Here is a 17,970-nt window from a genome sequence, read left to right as displayed (position 1 = left end):
ATTCGTTGAAAGGGTGGGCAAGAGGACGTGAACACATAGGAAGAGACGAGAATAGACTGCATAGCAGAGCAAGCATGCATTGCGTGCGAGAGAGAGAGAGATACATTTACCCAAATTCTGTCAGAGGTACGGCAGGAAACCGATGCATAGCGCCACACTCTCATAGTATACTACACACTCACTCATCTCTTTCTCTCTTTCTTTTGTCATTTAGTGACTACGTGTATTTCTTAAATTATTTACCCCTACAAAACACCAGATTCCACATGCACATGCATGAACGGGGTCCAACATTAACAATTGGGAAGGTTTTTTGACCATACATATCTTTTAGTGTGCGTGTGTATTTTTTGGTGAATAATACTTTTTGGTCCCAAATGGGCTTTTTCTTGTTTCTATTTGAAACAGCACATGTCACAACTCAGATTTTCTTTCTTATTTTTATTATATTATGTAAACCTAGAGGGTCAGCTTTCTTCTGAGGTTGAAGTTCTTAGAAGACTCGACTCGCTGTTTGTGTCTTTGATTTAAATTGCACGTGTCACTTTGGTCCGTCAGACATGTTCTTGCAGTTCAATTTGGACATGTTTTATGTTGCAGTTCCTTATAAAGTTACCAGCAAGCTGGTTTCATTTACTAACCGAACCCAAACTCAGTTTTTACTTGAATCTGACATTTGACGAGCGTTAATTTTGGACCCTGTTAGGGGATTCATCGCATCCAGAATGAAAGTTTGTGTTTACATAATATATGGCTGTGCGATGTGCATATTTATTTCGTATTTATAAACACATACGTGTATATGGTTTGCTCATATTTGCATGGATGGATGCATTTTATATATCATTTAAATTAAATATAAACATTTATTCATTTTTATATTTTTTTTATATGTAAACATGTATGTGTTTATAAATACAAAGTTAATATGCGTAGTACACAGACTTATATTATGTAAACACAAACTTTTATTCTGTATGCGAGGTTCAACTCTGACCTCTCACAGTGCCAGAAAGTTGATTGTTTTTATTTATTTATTTATTTCACTTTTATTCTTTCAAGGGAAAATATCTGAAAACATGTTGGCCTTGAAACTACCTCTGATTTAACACTCACTTAAACCCTGTGAAACTACTAACTTCACCAATAACACACAAGTGAGAAGGGGCGCGGGAGAAAGCAGGACGCAGTTTCAGATACCCCTGTGTTTATGTCCAACATTTTATCTGTGGCTCTGGATATCATAGCGGCGTGGCCATCTCTCTCTTTGTCCATCGAGTCTACAGAAGAAAGCAAGAGATACGGTGCCTCTCTCAGCCTGGACGTTCTGTTTAAAAAAAATTCTCATGTGCACTTTTGTTTTTGTCAAACTCAACCGACACTATTATCACTTTATCGAGAGGCGACGGCTGAAGAGAACATTGAAAGACAAGCAAGGACGAAATGAACAAACTCGAATTATATTACGTAATAGGGATGTTAATAGTGACATACATAGGTGAATATTACAGTAGCTCATTCATGTATCTGTGTGTGGGTGTTTTATACAAAACTACAGCGAGCAACATTTTGGATGGCGAAAGTTGCAGAACACTTTCATGTCGTCATTGCCAAATGTTTTTTTGAGTTATTTATGTGTTGGTTGTCTATGTGTTGGAACAAAGAAGTGTAGACAGTGGCCAAAATATGTATTTTAGTTTTGTCATTCCTGTGCCAATCCTGACAGAACAGCACAAAGTAGAAACTACAGGGTCTCCAGAGAAGAGATAGGTTTTCAAAAGGAAACTGCTGCTATGCTATAGTTAGATATTTATTTTACTTTTTTTAAATATGCTCACAGTGACAACTTTTCCCCTGTGTATCGATATGGTCTGTATGACTACATACTGTGAAGTTATTATTGACTTACCTACATTAGAACTTCATGAAGCATTAAAGGAACAGTTCACCCAAAATGGTGAAAATATTTTATTGTTCTGTTGAACACAAGAAGATATTTGTAGGAAAAGCAAACAGTTCTGGGGCACTTTTGACTCATTTTTCCTACTACGGTAGTCAAGAACTGTTTGGTTACAAGCATTCTTCCAAATATCTTTGCTGTGTACATTAGAACAAAGAACTCGAGGGTGAGTAAATGATGACAGAATTTTTATTTTTGAGTGAACTGTCCCTTTAAAACAAAATGACTTCCTGTTGTTTTTAAGAAAGGGTTAATCGCTATTGCCCTTTGGCTCTTGGTATCATTGTTGTTTTCATTTAGAAAACAAAAGCAGGTTTACAAACAAATATCACTACCAAACAAAATTAAGGCCCGATTCACATTTCGCGTCTTTTCCGTGTGCATATTAGTTATTTTAAAAGTAGACGGGCGCAAATAGGGGGCGACGCGGTGCGCGTAGCGCACATTTTTCCATTTCGATGCGGCGCAGCATCGAGATGGAAATAGTTCAACTTTTCGGAGTGCCACGCGAGCACCGCGGGTCATTTGAAGAGAGAAAGCAGCGCGGCTCGTGTTTTCCGAGTGGTTTTAGACGCGAAATGTGAATCGGGCCTAAAGCTGCAATCAATAACTTTTTTGGAAAAAATTAACAAAAATCAGTTATTGAGTACATGAAAACAGTTAAAGCGTGCCCCGATTCACGATGGTAAGCTACTGAGCGTTCGGATACGATTTCGTAGGACATTCTACAATTGTACAGAAACCTGTTATTTTATGCTTGAAACAGAGATGGCGATACAGAGGCAAAGGTACGGATTGCAGTTATTACACATACACAAAGTAATATATCTATTTTAAAAGTTTGTAATTTAGATTTTTTTTCTATCATCTCCAAGATTACCGACCGTCTCGGTACTGTCTTTCATGCCATGTTTGCCTAACCATACACCGTGTGTCAGTGTCGTTGCCGTTCCCATCACTGCCTCATACAGCTACAACTTGATCGATCGACGCAATTATCTGACATTCACGTGTTTACATGATTCCAAACATGGTCATGCTCGGACAAGATGGCATTTAATTCCAACTGGCAGTGAATGCAAACCTTCGAGAAACAGTTGCTAGGCACAGCGCCGAGACATGCAAGTTTGAAAGATAAGCATTTATGTGCTGATTCTGATATGAAAAGTGTTTGTTGGGAATATCTTATCTCAAAGGGTTGTCTCAAAGTAGTCGGGGGGTTATTGCCTTTGCCTACCGCAGTGTTGAATTAACAAAAACTGCAGTACCTGTTTCACTGATTCTGATCATCACGTCTGTTAAAAAAACGGAACGTTTTATTTTATTGGATAGGCATGGACTTTTCTTCATTTCATTTCACACTTCAACTGACAACATCTGTATTGTCAGTGCTGTACACTGATTTTGGACATCCTTCATGTTTTTGTTTTGTAAGAAAATCCACTAAAATCGTGTTTGTCAGAACAATGCGAAAGTAGTGAAAATACAGTATGTACTTCACAACAAGAATTGGTAAAGGAAGTTGCTCTGCACCTTTCATTTTTTGCAACTTCGCCGAAAATAGGGGCAACTTTGGGGGTCTCTTGCGGGTAGTGTTTGAACATACGCAGTTTTGACTTCTGTTCCACTTTGATGAATCTGGTAAAGACGGCAAGGCATGTTGTTCTTAAACTGCTCAAAGCTAGATGGTAAAATTGAACTGTTTGAGGCTTGCAACCAAGCTGTTGTTTTACCAACACTGTTGGATTTCAAGCTGTTGAAGGAAACTGTGCTCATAACTTGATTACATCACGCGCAACGGTTTTGTGGTGTTCGATTTGACTTATTAGGAACTCAGAAATGGCTGTTTTGAAATAATCGGATAATGTGAGGGTTTTTGGTAAACCAACGGCCAAGAAGAAAATGTTTCATGGTACGGTCAAACACATTTCTATCTCACTATTTATAAATACTGAATTATTTTTAACCAGTCGTAGACTAAATTAAAACAATGCTTATTAGAGTTACAATAATGCAAATCACAGCACCTTGTGGTTTTGTGTCCATTGTCGACAGAGTTTTTCATTTTTACGTCGCAGTGTTGGGATTTGAACTGAATACTTGTTGTGTTGTCTGTTATTTTATTTTATTTCTTTTTCATGCCCATTGTAGTTGACTGAACCCTACTGGGTTTCATGGAAGATGTGAATCTACCCCGGTGCCATTAGAAACATGTTCACATACAGATCGTGTTGTGTTCAAAATCGAATATTCTCATACTGTTTACTGCGTACTGTATCATGTTTTCAGGTTTTTTTATTGTAGTACACTACATTACAACCAAATGTTTTCCTGGTTGTCCAAACATTTTATAAATGTAAGGGAAAGTGTTAAACTTGATGCATTGATTTGGGGGAAATCTATTTTACACGCATGTGCACACTTCAGTATGCATTGTGCATACTACATTTCTTGGAAATGTATTATGATAGCTGTTTTTACCACCATGTTAAACAGCGGAAACCGAAGCGCGACATTGGAGGTCAAGATGGGCGTCACATGCTTACAAGTGTCGCCACATTAAATGACCGGGCATGAGTTTTAGCGGGGCTGATGTGATCCTCTACCCTGTAGTGCTGCCTTACCTACATTCACCGGTACTAAAACAAAATCTCTTTACATCCGTCAGACCGCATATACTCTGTCCTACGATTTTACTCATGTGTTATTACGAATGACAGTACTAAAGAGTATATAAATGGCAATGTTATCAAACGATGATCCTGTGTTCTGTATTTAATGATAAAACATGTATTAAAAAAAAGAATAAACATTTCTGCTATACTCTCAGTTCGGTGCCACGTGTGGGTGTTTTTCGACTCTTGCATCATTTATGCACCCTCATGTCATTTCAAACCTGTATGAACACAAAAGATATTTTGAGAAATGTCTCTGTGGTTTTGTGTCCATGTGATGAAAGCCAATGGGGAGCGGAGTTGTTTGGTCACCAACGTTCTTCAAAATGTCTTCTTTTGTGTTCTGCAGAATGAAGAAAGTCAAACCGGTTTGAAATAACATGAAGGTAAGTGATGTAAAAAATTCATAATTTAAGCAGTTGTATCTGAATTTATGCTCACAATTGACATGCACAGGACTAAAATGCACATTGCAGCTTTGCTTTGCTTCTTCACAGTACTTGACGCTCTTCGTTGTACTATTCTCACATTTCATCACCGCATGTTAAACCAGTAAACAAGCTAGCTGTGGGCAACAGCCTTTGGACAAACCTAGAAGTGCATATTGCTGTTTGACCTCCGTCGCCATGATGTTCTCAGTGTGAATGACTTTTTCGTTGGCCTATGTGAACCATGTCAGTTATTTTTGGTTTCAAGGCAAGAACGAGCAAGCAAAGTCTCTTTACACCTCACGCAACCACACTCTTCACAGTTCATCAGACTTTCGACATCATCACTTTTCCCCCTCTTTCTCTACGTTGGTCTGCGTGGGGATGCGAGTTGGTTCACCTTGGCGGGTCAAAGGCAAATCTGACTGACGTGTAAGTCTGTAGTCACACGTTCAAAGCAATTACACCAATATTCTAGATGCGCATTGAATGACTTAACACATGCAGCCATTTTTTGCAAGACACTTGTATCCAAAAAGAATTCAATTATCTCTCAGTATTCTTTGTGGAACTCTCTTTTTTAAGAGTTTATTAGTTATTATTATTATTAATGCATCGTTAAATAAGCTTCTGGGTTGCAGCTGCAGACTACATATAAGATGACTGTTTTACTTTAATAATAATATATATTGCTAGTAATTTTCCTGTACACTGAGCAGCAGTTACAGTTAGTATCAGTTTGGGTTTTAACAGCTCGAGGCTGAACGCGCAGCGGAAACTGACGCGTCTGCGGTGGGCCGGTGCTGTGAGCGCGCGTTACCTCGCGAAGTTTCAGTTATGCTGCGCTTTAAGGCGCGCGCACCTGCTTTCAGTGATTTATTACTGACGGTGACGGAGAGACGCACAACGCTGCAGTTCAACCAGATCTGTTTGCGATCAACAACAGCGCAAAGTGCGCGTTTTTATTTTAAAAACCATTTGCAGGCTCGTGACGCATCAACTGGTAAGTCCTGATCGTTTTATTTACATCAAAAGCCAAATCAGGTGCCAAAATTCAAGCAAAGCACCCCAGATGTAGTTGCACTTTTAACTATTTACTGACACGTTTACACAGCTGTGCTGAGCAAAAGTTGTCTAGTTGTAAGGAAATGGTCTTCAACTGACAATGATGGAGAACACGAGCAAGAACCATAAAGAGTTTGTTTTTATCATAATTATTATTAATAATTGAATTTCTGTTGAGCATTATGGGGCGGTTTCCAAGACAAGGATTATCTTAAACCAGGACTAGACCTTAGTTAAATTAGGATAATTAAGTTGTTTTAAAAAACATACTTTACAAAAAAAATATTACTGTGTGCATCTTGAGACAAAACAATCACAGTGATATATTTTAAGATATGTCAGTGCAAGTTGTTTTCGATCAAGGCATCTCTCACATTTAAGTTAGTCTGAGACTAGGATTAAACCATGTCTGGGAAACCGCCCCTATAAATTTAGCTGTTTATTTGTGGTCTAATAAACATCAAAGAGTGAGCTGAGATTGATCGTTCCCTTTGAAGCAATACGTTACACTAAATTGTCTACAGTCTAGTCTCAATTTAGACTATATTAGCTACATTAAATCGAGCAAGTTATAGATATATTCATAAAACTTTATAAGTTCATAATACTCTGTGTAAAATTGGTGTAAAATTAAACAAACCGATATAAAATGACACGAGACAGTCAAACGAATTAGGATAACAATTAGTAACTGTAGGTGTATAACAATTTTGAACAGATTTTTCCAATTTACTTTTTGGACGTTTTAATGGTCCAGACTCCTGGGATTAATTCAGCAATGCTTATTTCATTTATCACACAATGCTTTAGCCCTCTAGTTAGGAAAGCATTTGTTCTCTCTCCTGAAGAAATTTAGAGCCACTGATGTTAAATCACAGTAAACGCATTATAAAACAGTTCAACTTATAAAACTGATTTAGTGCTTTTAGCAAAAACCGAATCATTTATTTCGTTACTGTGGGCATAAATCAAAACTCGGTTTAGTTAGTAGTGCGCACACGTACAATAGTTTGAATTAATAGTGCTGAGATTGAACAAAATCCTCTTATGATTCAATTGATATGGCAAATGGATAATGTCTCTGTGTATGTGGACTGTGATGTGTTTTCAGCCTCTCTCGGTCCGTTATGCCTCGTTCGTTCCTGGTGAAAAAGAGCAGGAAGGGGAGCTTTCGCTCCTCACCTCCCGTAGCTGATGTGCCCTACCTGGGCCTAGTAGGATGGTCCGTCCCCCTAAAAGTTTCCGCATTGCCAGAGGAATCAGCCCAGGAGGTACAACCACATTCTCCGCTCATGAAACAAGACAACACACATAAGAGTCACGAGAATGGCTGGGTAACAGGTAATTCATTATATGTGTTCTAATTTCAACCTATATTATGAATGAGTGAGGCATTTATATAGCGCTTTATTGTGTATTGCTGTACAATCTTATGAGGGGGGTCTCTCCTCAACCACCACCAGTGTGCAGCATCCACTTGGATGATGCGACGGCAGCCACAGTACAGAGGTGCCAGTGCGCTCACCGCACACCAGCTATAGGTGGAGAGGAGAGAGAGAGATAGAGCCAATTCAGAGGGTGGGGATTATTAGGAGGCCATGATTGACAAGGGCCAATGGAGGGGATCTGGCCAGGCCACCGGGGTTACACCCCTGCTCTTCACGAGAAGTCCCATGGCATCTTTAATGACCACAGGGAGTCAGGACCTCGATTTTAACGTCTCATCCGAAGGACGATATTTACAATGTGTAAATGTCACTGTCAGAAAAAAATAAGTTTAGCTTTATCCTAAATATGTGCATTAAAGCTCAGGGTTGGGAAGGAGGGATGCCAAAAAGAATTCTGAGGAATTCTCAGACCTTATTTGCATTATTAATCATTGTTTGTTGATTATTTACTGCAGAAGCAGCAGATTTCCAGTTCGGCTCTTCTATCTCTCCAGACCCCTGGTTTCCCGTCATCTCCAGAGACATGCAGGAGCGCAGCAGCAGCTCTCTGACAAATCCCACAAAACACTGCAGCTTATGTGGAAAGGTGAAACTTTCCCTTTGTTTGACCGATTGCCATATAAAACATTTGCACAACACACTCAAACAAAACAATTGAAGTCATGTTTCTAAATCCAGATAGCAACGATAATTGATTAAACGTTGAATAAATGTCGAGAATAACATATTTGTTCAAACATTTTGTGGACAGACTGCATGGTTTTAGATCAAATATGTGTTCATTACATTGTCTCTCATCAATATGCACGATGAACTTGTCTTGCTATGCGATGCAAGAAATGCTTTCCTGAGACTCAGTGGTTACAGCATGGCGCTAGCAACGTCAAGGTCATGGGTTAGATCCCGGGGTATTGCAAATAGTGAGAAACAAAATGCTTAGAACAATGCAATGTAAGTCGCTTTGGAGAAAAGCGTCTGCCAAATGCATACATGTAAATGTGTTCCTGGAGCTCGATTGGTAAAGCATATCAAAAGATCACGGGTTTGATAAAACGTATAGCTTAAATATACGCATCCCAGATAGCACAATCCATCTGGCTTACGTCTATTTGAGGTCTGCATTTACATCTGCAAGACATCTGCAATACATAGTTTGCTCATCTGCAATACGTCTCGGAGACGTCTGAACGTCTGTAATACGTCTGCTAAAGATCTGGAGATCTCCTGCGTAAAAACATCTGCTAAACATCTTAGAAAGAGCAGCTTTATATCCATTCTAAATCATAAACATCTTACAGACATCTTCTAGATGTCTATATGACGTCTGACAGCAGACATCTCCGAGACGTATTGCAGATGAGCAAACGATGTATTGTAGATGTCTTGCAGATGTAAATGCAGACGTCAAATAGACGTAAGCCAGATGTATGTGTGCTATCAGGGATGTTACTTTGGATAAAAGTGTCCACCAAATGCATAAATATAACAAAATGATTGGTGAAAACACTACTTTTTCAAATCAGCTCTGTTCTATTTGTATGCCCATTAGATGTTCTCTTCCCTCGCTCGCCTGGAGACTCACGTGTACAGATCACACAGCGGTCATCACGGACACTCTCTAGCGTTCCTTGACAGCAAAGACCCTGTGATGTCATGCAGAATCAAGGTAGGGTATGACCGACAAATGAGTTTTCATTGTGAAACATCGCTATATATCTCCCTCTTGTGCCCACCTCTGTGAAGCTGAATTGACTAATACATCATAAATGTTCAAATATGTTATTTTCATACAAACCTTATTCTTTTTTGTATATGAGTAACGTATTTTCAGGGCAGGCCTTTTTAGTGTGCATTTTATTTACAAACTATAAAAAGAATTGTATTATTTGCAATAATATTTTTATTTGTTTGAATTTTTATTTCAATTTTATTGTCACACAAAAACAATGTTTTTGTTTGTTTGTTGTTGTTGTTGAAGGAACGAACGTTTGAATGCAGGGAATGTGGGAAGATTTTCAAGCGCTCATCCACACTGTCCACTCATCTGCTGATCCACTCGGACACGCGGCCGTATCCCTGTCAGTACTGAGGCAAGAGATTCCATCAGAAATCCGACATGAAGAAGCACACGTTCATACACACAGGTGAGCCTCGCACACACCGATTCACATGCAAATGAGAAGATAATTTTCACTTTGACAGATGTGTTAAAGTACATAGAGTATTGGTGCATTGTGTTGCTTTCAATGACTATATAGACCATTTCTCTAAATCACTTGAAGATTTCATTTCTGTCTTGTTCAGGTGAGAAGCCGCATGTGTGTAAAGTGTGCGGTAAGGCCTTCAGTCAGAGCTCCAATCTCATCACACACAGCAGAAAACACTATAGACCCTTCAGCTAAATGCACAGACACACACACACGTTCCTCCAGCGGGACCTGGAGCTGAATGCTTACCCAACCAAGATTGAATGTACTTTTGCTTTACAAAACAGAAAGTATTAGAAGTGTACAGTTGTATATAAATTGTTGCTTTATCAGAAGCAGTTTTGTGTAGAAAGACAAAATCGCAATGTGAAATGAATGGATATGGGTTATTAATAGTTACATTGTGCATTTGATTTCTTGCATGCATGTGGTAGATGCTTTTATGTAAAGCGACATATACTGCATTTGATTTCAAAGTTGAGTTTTTATTAGCGTGTTTGTTCTCTATAGGAATAAAAACATCAATTTGGAACTCGTAAGGACGCAGACAAGGTTCATCACACTCGCGCTTTTGTCTTGTTTGCTAACATTCACTGTTGTAAAGACAGAAATGCAAAAACCTACTTTCAATGTCTCGTGCCACTATTACTGATAAAAACTTTGTTCACTTGATTATTTCATCCGGTGCAATTCATTCGTTTCATTTTAAACACGTGTGTGCTTCCTAATTTAAAGATACTGTAAAGACATGATGCTTTACATTCTACAAATATGTAACTAAACATTGAAATATTAAACTGGAGCTCTGGGCCAATGAGTGAAGATAAAGCCAGTCTCCATTGACGTGTGATGAGTCATTACTGAAACATGACAGCGTTTCAAAGTTTTATTGTTTGCGGTTGTGACTGTGCACATTTGTCCAAAAAGAGAGTGCATTCATCCGAGCTCAGTCTTGTGTCAAGACTTCACGTTTGCAGGATCTGGAAAAACAAAGCATTTGCAGTGAGTGAAATGCAAACGGTTCAAATCACTGCCAAGCCGTAGAGCAGGCAAACAAAGCTTCTCTTGCAAGAAAGCTCTAGATTAAGTAATGTGCCGTCACAAATAAATAAAAAATGACTAATTTCATACTGAAGGGAAGAAAAATATAATACAGACATCATTTACCTTCAAAGCACCCTTCAATGCATGGACCGTCTGATGGCAGACAAACCTCAGTTGAACACATAAAATAAATCTGCGACAGAGGCCAAAGAAAGTTTTGAAGTCATTCTTTTAATTCTCACATCAAGCACTTGCAAAGAATTGTCTGTGCAAAGACCAACTCTATTTAACCATATTTTTACCTCCTCATTCGTTTGTAAGCTGTCATCTTCAGGCAGGAACTTGAACGTAGTGACAGTGAATCGCCGAACTTGATTGGTCAGAGCTTCCGCAGGTGTGGCCGGTGGCGTGTGGGTTGGAGTTTGGTCGAGAGAGTTTGGGCACCTAAAGAGGGACAACGTTTATATCATTTATAGCATCACATCAGTTGGCAGTGTTGCTTTTAGAGAAAAGCTTATAAGAGCTCGTCTCCAATTAGACATTTTAGAGAGATACAAAATAAAATAAATAAATAAAAAAAGGATACCCATCGTAAATAAGGATCCATGCAGATTTTGCGGAGCGTGGGTAAGCAACACAGTAATGCACCAGCAGCAAAGCAGTGGGGTCCGGAGGGTTCATCAAGCGCACTTCCAGATAAAGGGGTTTCCCCAGCAGCATACGCAGGGGCTGGTGGTATTGTGGGTAAAAGTCGTTGTAGTATTCATCTAAAGAAAAAAGGAAGAAAAAATGAAAAAGTACATGTTTCTGTGACTTGCTAATAATTTAAATTTAAAGAAAAAAATCTGTGTTCAAGAGAACGTCAAATTAGCGTTTTTCTACAAATTTCCTATAAATTCAAATGAACAAGTATAAATATAAAATTTATTTATATAGCGCTTTTCACAATTTTCATTGTTGCAAACAGCTTTACATACATTAAAAAAATAAAATAAATAAATAATGACTTCCTGGAAATTTAAAGAAAAAATATTTTAAGACGGGGGTTTCAAACCAGTGGGGGTCCAAAAGGGTCCTCAAATAAATTCAGCGAAAAAAGACAAAAGCTAATTTTAAAAGCCCACTGAACATTATTAATGTTTTATTTCTAAGTGCTACATAACAAAATTGCTTATATTTGTTTTGTATCTTTCTAGTAAGTGTTTCTCACTATTGTCGCCTTCGTCTTATTTTTGAGGATATTTTTGTAAAACTGTCATGAAACGAGACTTTTTGCTACAGTACAAACACAATTCAGGTAAAGTTTTCAACAGCACTTCAAGCGTAGCTATTATTTAAGCTTGGACACAATGTTAACCTAAGATGTATAGTAATTGTGATATTGTAGTTTAAATGTTTCTTTTTACATTGCAATATGTAGATGGACATTTTTAGAAATGCGATTCCTCACAAACCGTTCGTCATATTTTGGGCACCATAAAGTTTGAAAACCTCTGCAGTGTGGATCTATTGACAGAAATGCAATATAATATACATAACTATGTCTTCAGAGGTGTATAAAGACCTCAAATAATGAAACGTTATGTTTTTTTTACCTTGGAATGATTTATTTCCATCTACATACACAGCGGGTCCCCTTGCATGAAATTCTCCATGTTGTTTCTAGAGAAGCCCTAAACGGACGAACTGCTCTACGGAGCACATTTCGTTAATACGTTCTCCTTCGGCAAAGAAGCAAAAATGTGACAACATAGTCCTGTGTCAGCCACCGTAGTGCTTCGAAATGGAGGGGGGAGCGATGGAGTGAGCCGTTGGTTGCAATTCGCAACCTCACCACTAGATGTCACTAAATTTCATACGCTGGACCTTTAAAATCTGATACTAACTAACACGAACTTAACTCAAATATATACTCATTATTGAATAAATGAAACCATAATGAATAACACCAAGCTCTTATGCTTCAACCAACCTTTTGCGATTCTGAGCTGAACACCAAACACCCCCTGAGCTTTGATAGCAGGTCCGAGGGAAGGACTTTTCACCAGGTATCCCACGCTTACCACAGAGCCGGGATAATAGCGACACTCAACCAACAACCTGGAACAAGCAGGACATAAACCTCAGCACATCATCCGGCTCGCCACGAGTCCGTGCCATCGTATGTACACGTGTACCTTACAGGCGAGTCTCTGGTGATGGTGCCGTAATTTAAACTGACAGACTGCACTCGATTCAGGATCTCGACCATGTAGATGACCGTTTTACCCACCTCCTACAGACACTCCAGTTAGAATATGTACGTCTAGAATGCATGCCAAGTCTGAGACACACAGAAAGCATAGTAACTGTAAAACACTCACATATCGGTGGACGCCGCATTCATCCAGCGGTATCTTGAACAAGGCAAAGTCAGCGGTAACTTTCTCGGGTGAGCAAGAGCTGTTACCAGCAGTGACGAGGGTGGACGGGGAAAGGGGCGGATTTGCCACGGAGGAGTTAACCGAGAAAACAAAATGATGATCTGCCGTGCATTCTGATGGGAACGTATGATTAATTGAAACCGTGCGTTATGTACTCTGCTGCCTTGGAAACAGTTTTTGCTCTGTGAATTTTTGTTAAACAACTCACCGTCCATAGGGTAATAGCACAGCTGGGTGTCTAAAGAATAACAGCAACCTTTGTCATGGCATTCTGTTGACGATAAAGCCCCAGATCCACAAACCAGCTGCTGGTCAGGGATCACGTTGCACTCTACAAAACAAAGATCATGCACAATTGTAAAATTTTGGGCTGAAAATCATATGTTTGGATGTCTTGCACAAGTCCAGATACCCTGACTGTCAGAAGCTTGGCACGACAGCAACGTCTCGACAGGACGTCCATCCGGCGTCTCATATTTCAATATAATTTTGTGTTGCCCATCCTATTTAAAACAACAAGTATGATAGAGAAGCAAACACACACACATTGATCAAATCAGCACAAGACTACAGAATGACATCACAGACCTGCTGAGTCATGTGACAGGAAGAATAAGGCAGAAGGATGTTAAAGGCACCGTCTTTGTCTCTTTTCAGAGAGTAGCCACAATGACTCGCGGCCTCCAAAAGGGGCACGGCTTTAATTTGCGTTTTGATGCCACTGGAGGGGGCTATAAAAAAAAAAAGATGGACATAATATGCAAGATATTAGAAAACACAGCAAGCATTTCAGTGTTACCTGAAACTCACCTTCAACCAAGAGACTGAATATCGGTCCAGGCGGCACTTTTACGCTCATATGTTGGCTGGAACACAACACCTGAACGTTAGGGGGTTGTCGAGCAGATGCGGGCGTGCTTGTAGTGCGAGGTATGATCTGATGGAAAGGTTCGAGCGCGTCGGGAAGAAGCGCGTGCCGACACTGAAGATGTATGGTTCGGGTTCGCATCTGAGAGGAATCCCAGAAGCGTATGAAGAGAGAGGTCACAGAGGACGACTAAAGCCAAAGAGAAAAAGGTGCGAGGATGATTTATAGGTAAACAGAGGACGGTGTACAAATGATATGAATACTATTGAAACCATGTTTTTGTGCACAAAAAGTTAAAGGGCCTCTATTGACTTTCATTGTATGGACACAAAACCAGACGTTTCTAAAAAAAAAAAATCTTTTGTGTTCCACAGAAGAGAGTCTCACACAGGTTTTCAACAACAACCGTTTATACATTTTCATGAGAAACCATTTAACATTATCCATATGCAGAAAGACACAAAATTTAAATCCAGACATCAGGAGGAATCTTATGTGAAATAAGGATTTGTAAACTTTTATAGTATTATGTTCTGTAAATTTTCCAGATCATTCTCAGAGCATTTCAGACATACCGCTATGAGATTTGCAAATATTATGCTAAATTCAACTAGCATGCTTGTATGAAGACTAGCATGAGTGAAAGCTCACCAGTTTTTGTGTGTGACAGGCCGGCAGTGGTGACGAGAGCACAACAGCACCACTCCTTGAGCGAAGTGTGTAATTACAGGACGCCGGAACCGATGCAATTGACATCCAGCTGTCTGTCTTTGTTTCTTTAGGTATAAACATCACAGAGACAGAAATAAACAACACTCATTGACTTCTATTGTATAGACACAAAACCACTAAGACATTTCTCAACATATCTTCTTTTGTGTTCCACTGAAGAAAGAGTCATACACAGGTTTTGAATGACACGAGGGTGAATAAGTGAGAAATGCACTACAGCTCACCTTTGACTTTAATGGAGGCCATTTTTGCGGAGGGCAGAGTAGCCGTCATTCTGTTCCTTGTGCAAATAAGTGATGGAGACGTGACCTTGGAAGGTTGTTCAGTGGGAGGAGAGATGGGAATTTGGGGCAACAGGTCAGTTTGCTCTTCTTCATTGGTACCATGAGATATAGTAGGATGAATGAAGGTGGAAAACCCAGGGATGTCGTTTTGGGAAACACGAGTTGGTATTGGGTGCTGGTAAATATTAGTTGGGTGGATGGGTGGAGTTACCAAGGGTGGTTCATAAGGAACCGCAGGGGGTTTAGATGTCTCTGGTTTAAGCGGTGTTGTAGGATGGCGCATGGTACCAATAACTCGTATAGAACCAGGAACATGTGGGATAAAAGGTTTTCGCTTCAGATTGGGCTGCAGCGGATGATGGAATGGATGTGAATGAAGGTAGGGGTGAAATGCAGAAAGATGGTGAGGAAATGGACAAGAGAGGGTGAACTGCTTTCCATCCACGATGATGACAAGCCGGTTCTCTCCATCCTATCAAAATACATGTAAAACACTTAGTATGAAGTGCAATCTTCAGGCTTGCAAAAAGAAAAACATTCTCTTAATTCTTTTCGAGGTCCAGTGTATGAAATTTGAAGCATCTGGTGGTGAGGTTGCGAATTGCAACCAACGGCTCACTCCACCCCTCCCTTCCGAAAGCACTATGGTGGCTGACACAGAACTATGATGTCGTCACGTTTCCACTTTGCTGAAGGAGATAACATTTATGATACGTGCTCTGTAGGGCAGTTTGTCCGTTTAGGGCTACTGTAGAAACAACATGGCGAACTCCATGTAAGGGGACCCGCGGTGTATGTAGATAGAAAAAGCTCATTCTAAGGTAATAACAACATAACGCTTCATTAGGTAAGGTCTTTATACACCTATTTGAATTAACATAACAATAAATAATTCTAAATAAATAAAATAAACAATTTACAACAAAATAAATTATATTTCCTTGGGGATATCCTTGGGGAATCAAGAGATGAACTAGATTGGGCTAAGCAGTTAAAAACAGCGCATCTCTTTTGTGAAGTGCAACCACACTTTTGAACGTTTAGTTCTCTCCGCCGCCGTCTCGAATTAAGAGCGTCTTTTCGTGTGTGCGCGCGCTGTGTAGACACAAACTGCGCGAGAGTGACGTGCCGCCTCGCGCGCTCTGCTGGTAATAACGAATATCCATGCGCCAAAGACTAAATTCTTGGTATTATTGAAAATTAGAAACTATTGTTGAGATAAAATGTGCAAGATAACGTTAATGCAATAACATAAGATTTTTTTCCCTGAGGACCGAAAGCAGAACCGATAAGGGCGGAGCTTATCGATGCTCCGGTCTTTCATAATTTTGCCCCGGGGCCCGTTTAATACCGGGTTTCGGTACCCATCCCTAAATATCACAGTTAAATGTATTTCTCTTTCTGAAGTGATTTTTATGTTTGGCAAATGCACAAGGTTAAAAAAGACATATTCGGTACCTCTTGTGTGATGTAACACCCATCAAACGGTGCCATGAGCAAAAGAGCTCTCCGTGTGACTTTGACATCATAACCACAGTATGAAGGCAACTGGAACAAATATAATGGGGACGCACCCGCTGTAAATGAATGAGAAAAGTTATTTATCTGCAGATGTCTCGATGAACATTGTTAAACAACTTGTTTCTAAAAAGAGAAAACTTTTCATTATTCTCACCTCGGTCCACAAGGATGTGCGTGTATTCTCTCCCACGAGTTGTTAAAGTCATGACATTTCCAAAACAGTTTAGCAGAGGTTTGAAAGCGCTGAGATGATGTGTTATTGTTGATAATACGAAGAATGAAATGAATGTTTTAGGTTTGTAATACATCGCGAGTTAGACGTTTTACCACAGATGCGTACCAAAGCACACACAGGGCAAGTCTAATCAACATGTTCAATACAGATCACCTGTGGGCCTATATGTTAAGCAATCAATTAAAGGGACAGTTCACCCAAAAACGAAAATTCTGTCATCATTTACTCACCTTCCAGTTGTTCCAAATCTGTAGAAATGTCTTTGTTCTGATGAAAAAGAAAGAAAGGTATTTGGAGGAATGCATATAACCAGACGGGGGTTATTCTTCCAAATATCTTTCTCTGTGTTCATCAGAACAAAGAAATACAGATTTGGAACAACTCGAAGGTGAGTAAATAATGACAGAATTTGTATTTTGTGGTAAAGTATCCCTTTAAACGCGCTTGCAACACTCTTTGCATTTCTCTGTTATCCACACACCAGTATTTGGACTAATAGTCCAATAATTGATTGATTGGTTTCTTTATTTATTTTAACTTAAGTCTTTTGATTACATATGTAAAGGATAATGTACAGGCTATGTTTACCATCGTTTTGACCAGCAAACTTTGTTACTAATTTAAATGCCAATGCCTGTCTGGTTATATTTTGTTTACTTTGCGATTATTATAAAATTGTGCTGAGGCTGGTTTATTTAGCTATTTACAAAAATATTCAACCACCAGTCTCTTATTATTAGGTTAATATCTGGAAAAAATAACTATAATAATAATAATTATATACTAAGACTCAAACTGGTATTTGACTGACTTTGAAACTCACTGCTTTGACATAACTGAATTTGTGTAAATAAATCTTTCAAGTACTCTTCCTTCTAATTTTTTCAGTCTTATAAAAAGTTTATCATTTAGCCACTAGGTGTCGCTCCAGGTACATGACTCAAACGCTGCACATCGTTCGGTGTGTGTTTTTTGTTGTTGTTGTTGTTGTTGTTGTTGTTGTTTTTATTGCCACAGATACAATACAACAGTGCTACATCGCATTGCCAGAGATAAAGAAAAGAAAAGAAAAAGAAACGA

General features: G+C 39.2%; 2 protein-coding genes across 2 annotated transcripts; one reads left to right on the top strand and one right to left on the bottom strand.

Annotated features, from left to right (window-relative positions):
• Window positions 1-12: 12 nt before the first annotated feature.
• On the top strand, window positions 13-10,938 carry LOC130553520 (zinc finger protein Gfi-1b-like). Its single transcript, XM_057332534.1, has 7 exons — window positions 13-126; window positions 4,985-5,495; window positions 7,240-7,469; window positions 8,032-8,162; window positions 9,126-9,242; window positions 9,555-9,720; window positions 9,881-10,938. Exons 2-6 carry the CDS (start codon window positions 5,308-5,310, stop codon window positions 9,663-9,665), a joined length of 777 nt encoding a protein of 258 aa, XP_057188517.1. The 5' UTR covers window positions 13-126; window positions 4,985-5,307; the 3' UTR covers window positions 9,666-9,720; window positions 9,881-10,938.
• Window positions 10,656-17,200, bottom strand: LOC130553507 (zona pellucida sperm-binding protein 4). Its single transcript, XM_057332512.1, has 15 exons — window positions 16,810-17,200; window positions 16,593-16,711; window positions 15,075-15,606; window positions 14,770-14,894; window positions 14,061-14,307; window positions 13,839-13,981; window positions 13,663-13,753; window positions 13,459-13,581; window positions 13,191-13,363; window positions 13,005-13,102; window positions 12,800-12,927; window positions 11,414-11,594; window positions 11,130-11,271; window positions 10,951-11,020; window positions 10,656-10,763 (listed from the first exon to the last, which is right to left on the bottom strand). The coding sequence occupies exons 1-15, from the start codon at window positions 16,961-16,963 to the stop codon at window positions 10,741-10,743; spliced, it is 2,349 nt and encodes a 782-aa protein (XP_057188495.1). The 5' UTR covers window positions 16,964-17,200; the 3' UTR covers window positions 10,656-10,740.
• Window positions 17,201-17,970: the final 770 nt, after the last annotated feature.

This window comes from Triplophysa rosa, linkage group LG4, assembly GCF_024868665.1.
Source record: "Triplophysa rosa linkage group LG4, Trosa_1v2, whole genome shotgun sequence".
NCBI lineage: Eukaryota > Metazoa > Chordata > Actinopteri > Cypriniformes > Nemacheilidae > Triplophysa > Triplophysa rosa.
This window is presented reverse-complemented; position numbering and strand designations above follow the sequence as displayed.

Excerpts from the sequence above, each read along its gene's own strand:
- LOC130553520 (XM_057332534.1), top strand. The coding sequence starts at position 5,308 with ATGTCAGTTATTTTTGGTTTCAAGGCAAGAACGAGCAAGCAAAGTCTC. Across the intron at positions 7,470-8,031 it reads CGAGAATGGCTGGGTAACAG|AAGCAGCAGATTTCCAGTTC; the intron begins GTAATTCATTAT and ends TATTTACTGCAG. Across the intron at positions 9,243-9,554 it reads TGATGTCATGCAGAATCAAG|GAACGAACGTTTGAATGCAG; the intron begins GTAGGGTATGAC and ends TTGTTGTTGAAG.
- LOC130553507 (XM_057332512.1), bottom strand. The coding sequence starts at position 16,963 with ATGTATTACAAACCTAAAACATTCATTTCATTCTTCGTATTATCAACA. Across the intron at positions 16,712-16,809 it reads GCACATCCTTGTGGACCGAG|CGGGTGCGTCCCCATTATAT; the intron begins GTGAGAATAATG and ends ATTCATTTACAG. Across the intron at positions 14,895-15,074 it reads GGCCTCCATTAAAGTCAAAG|AAACAAAGACAGACAGCTGG; the intron begins GTGAGCTGTAGT and ends TTATACCTAAAG.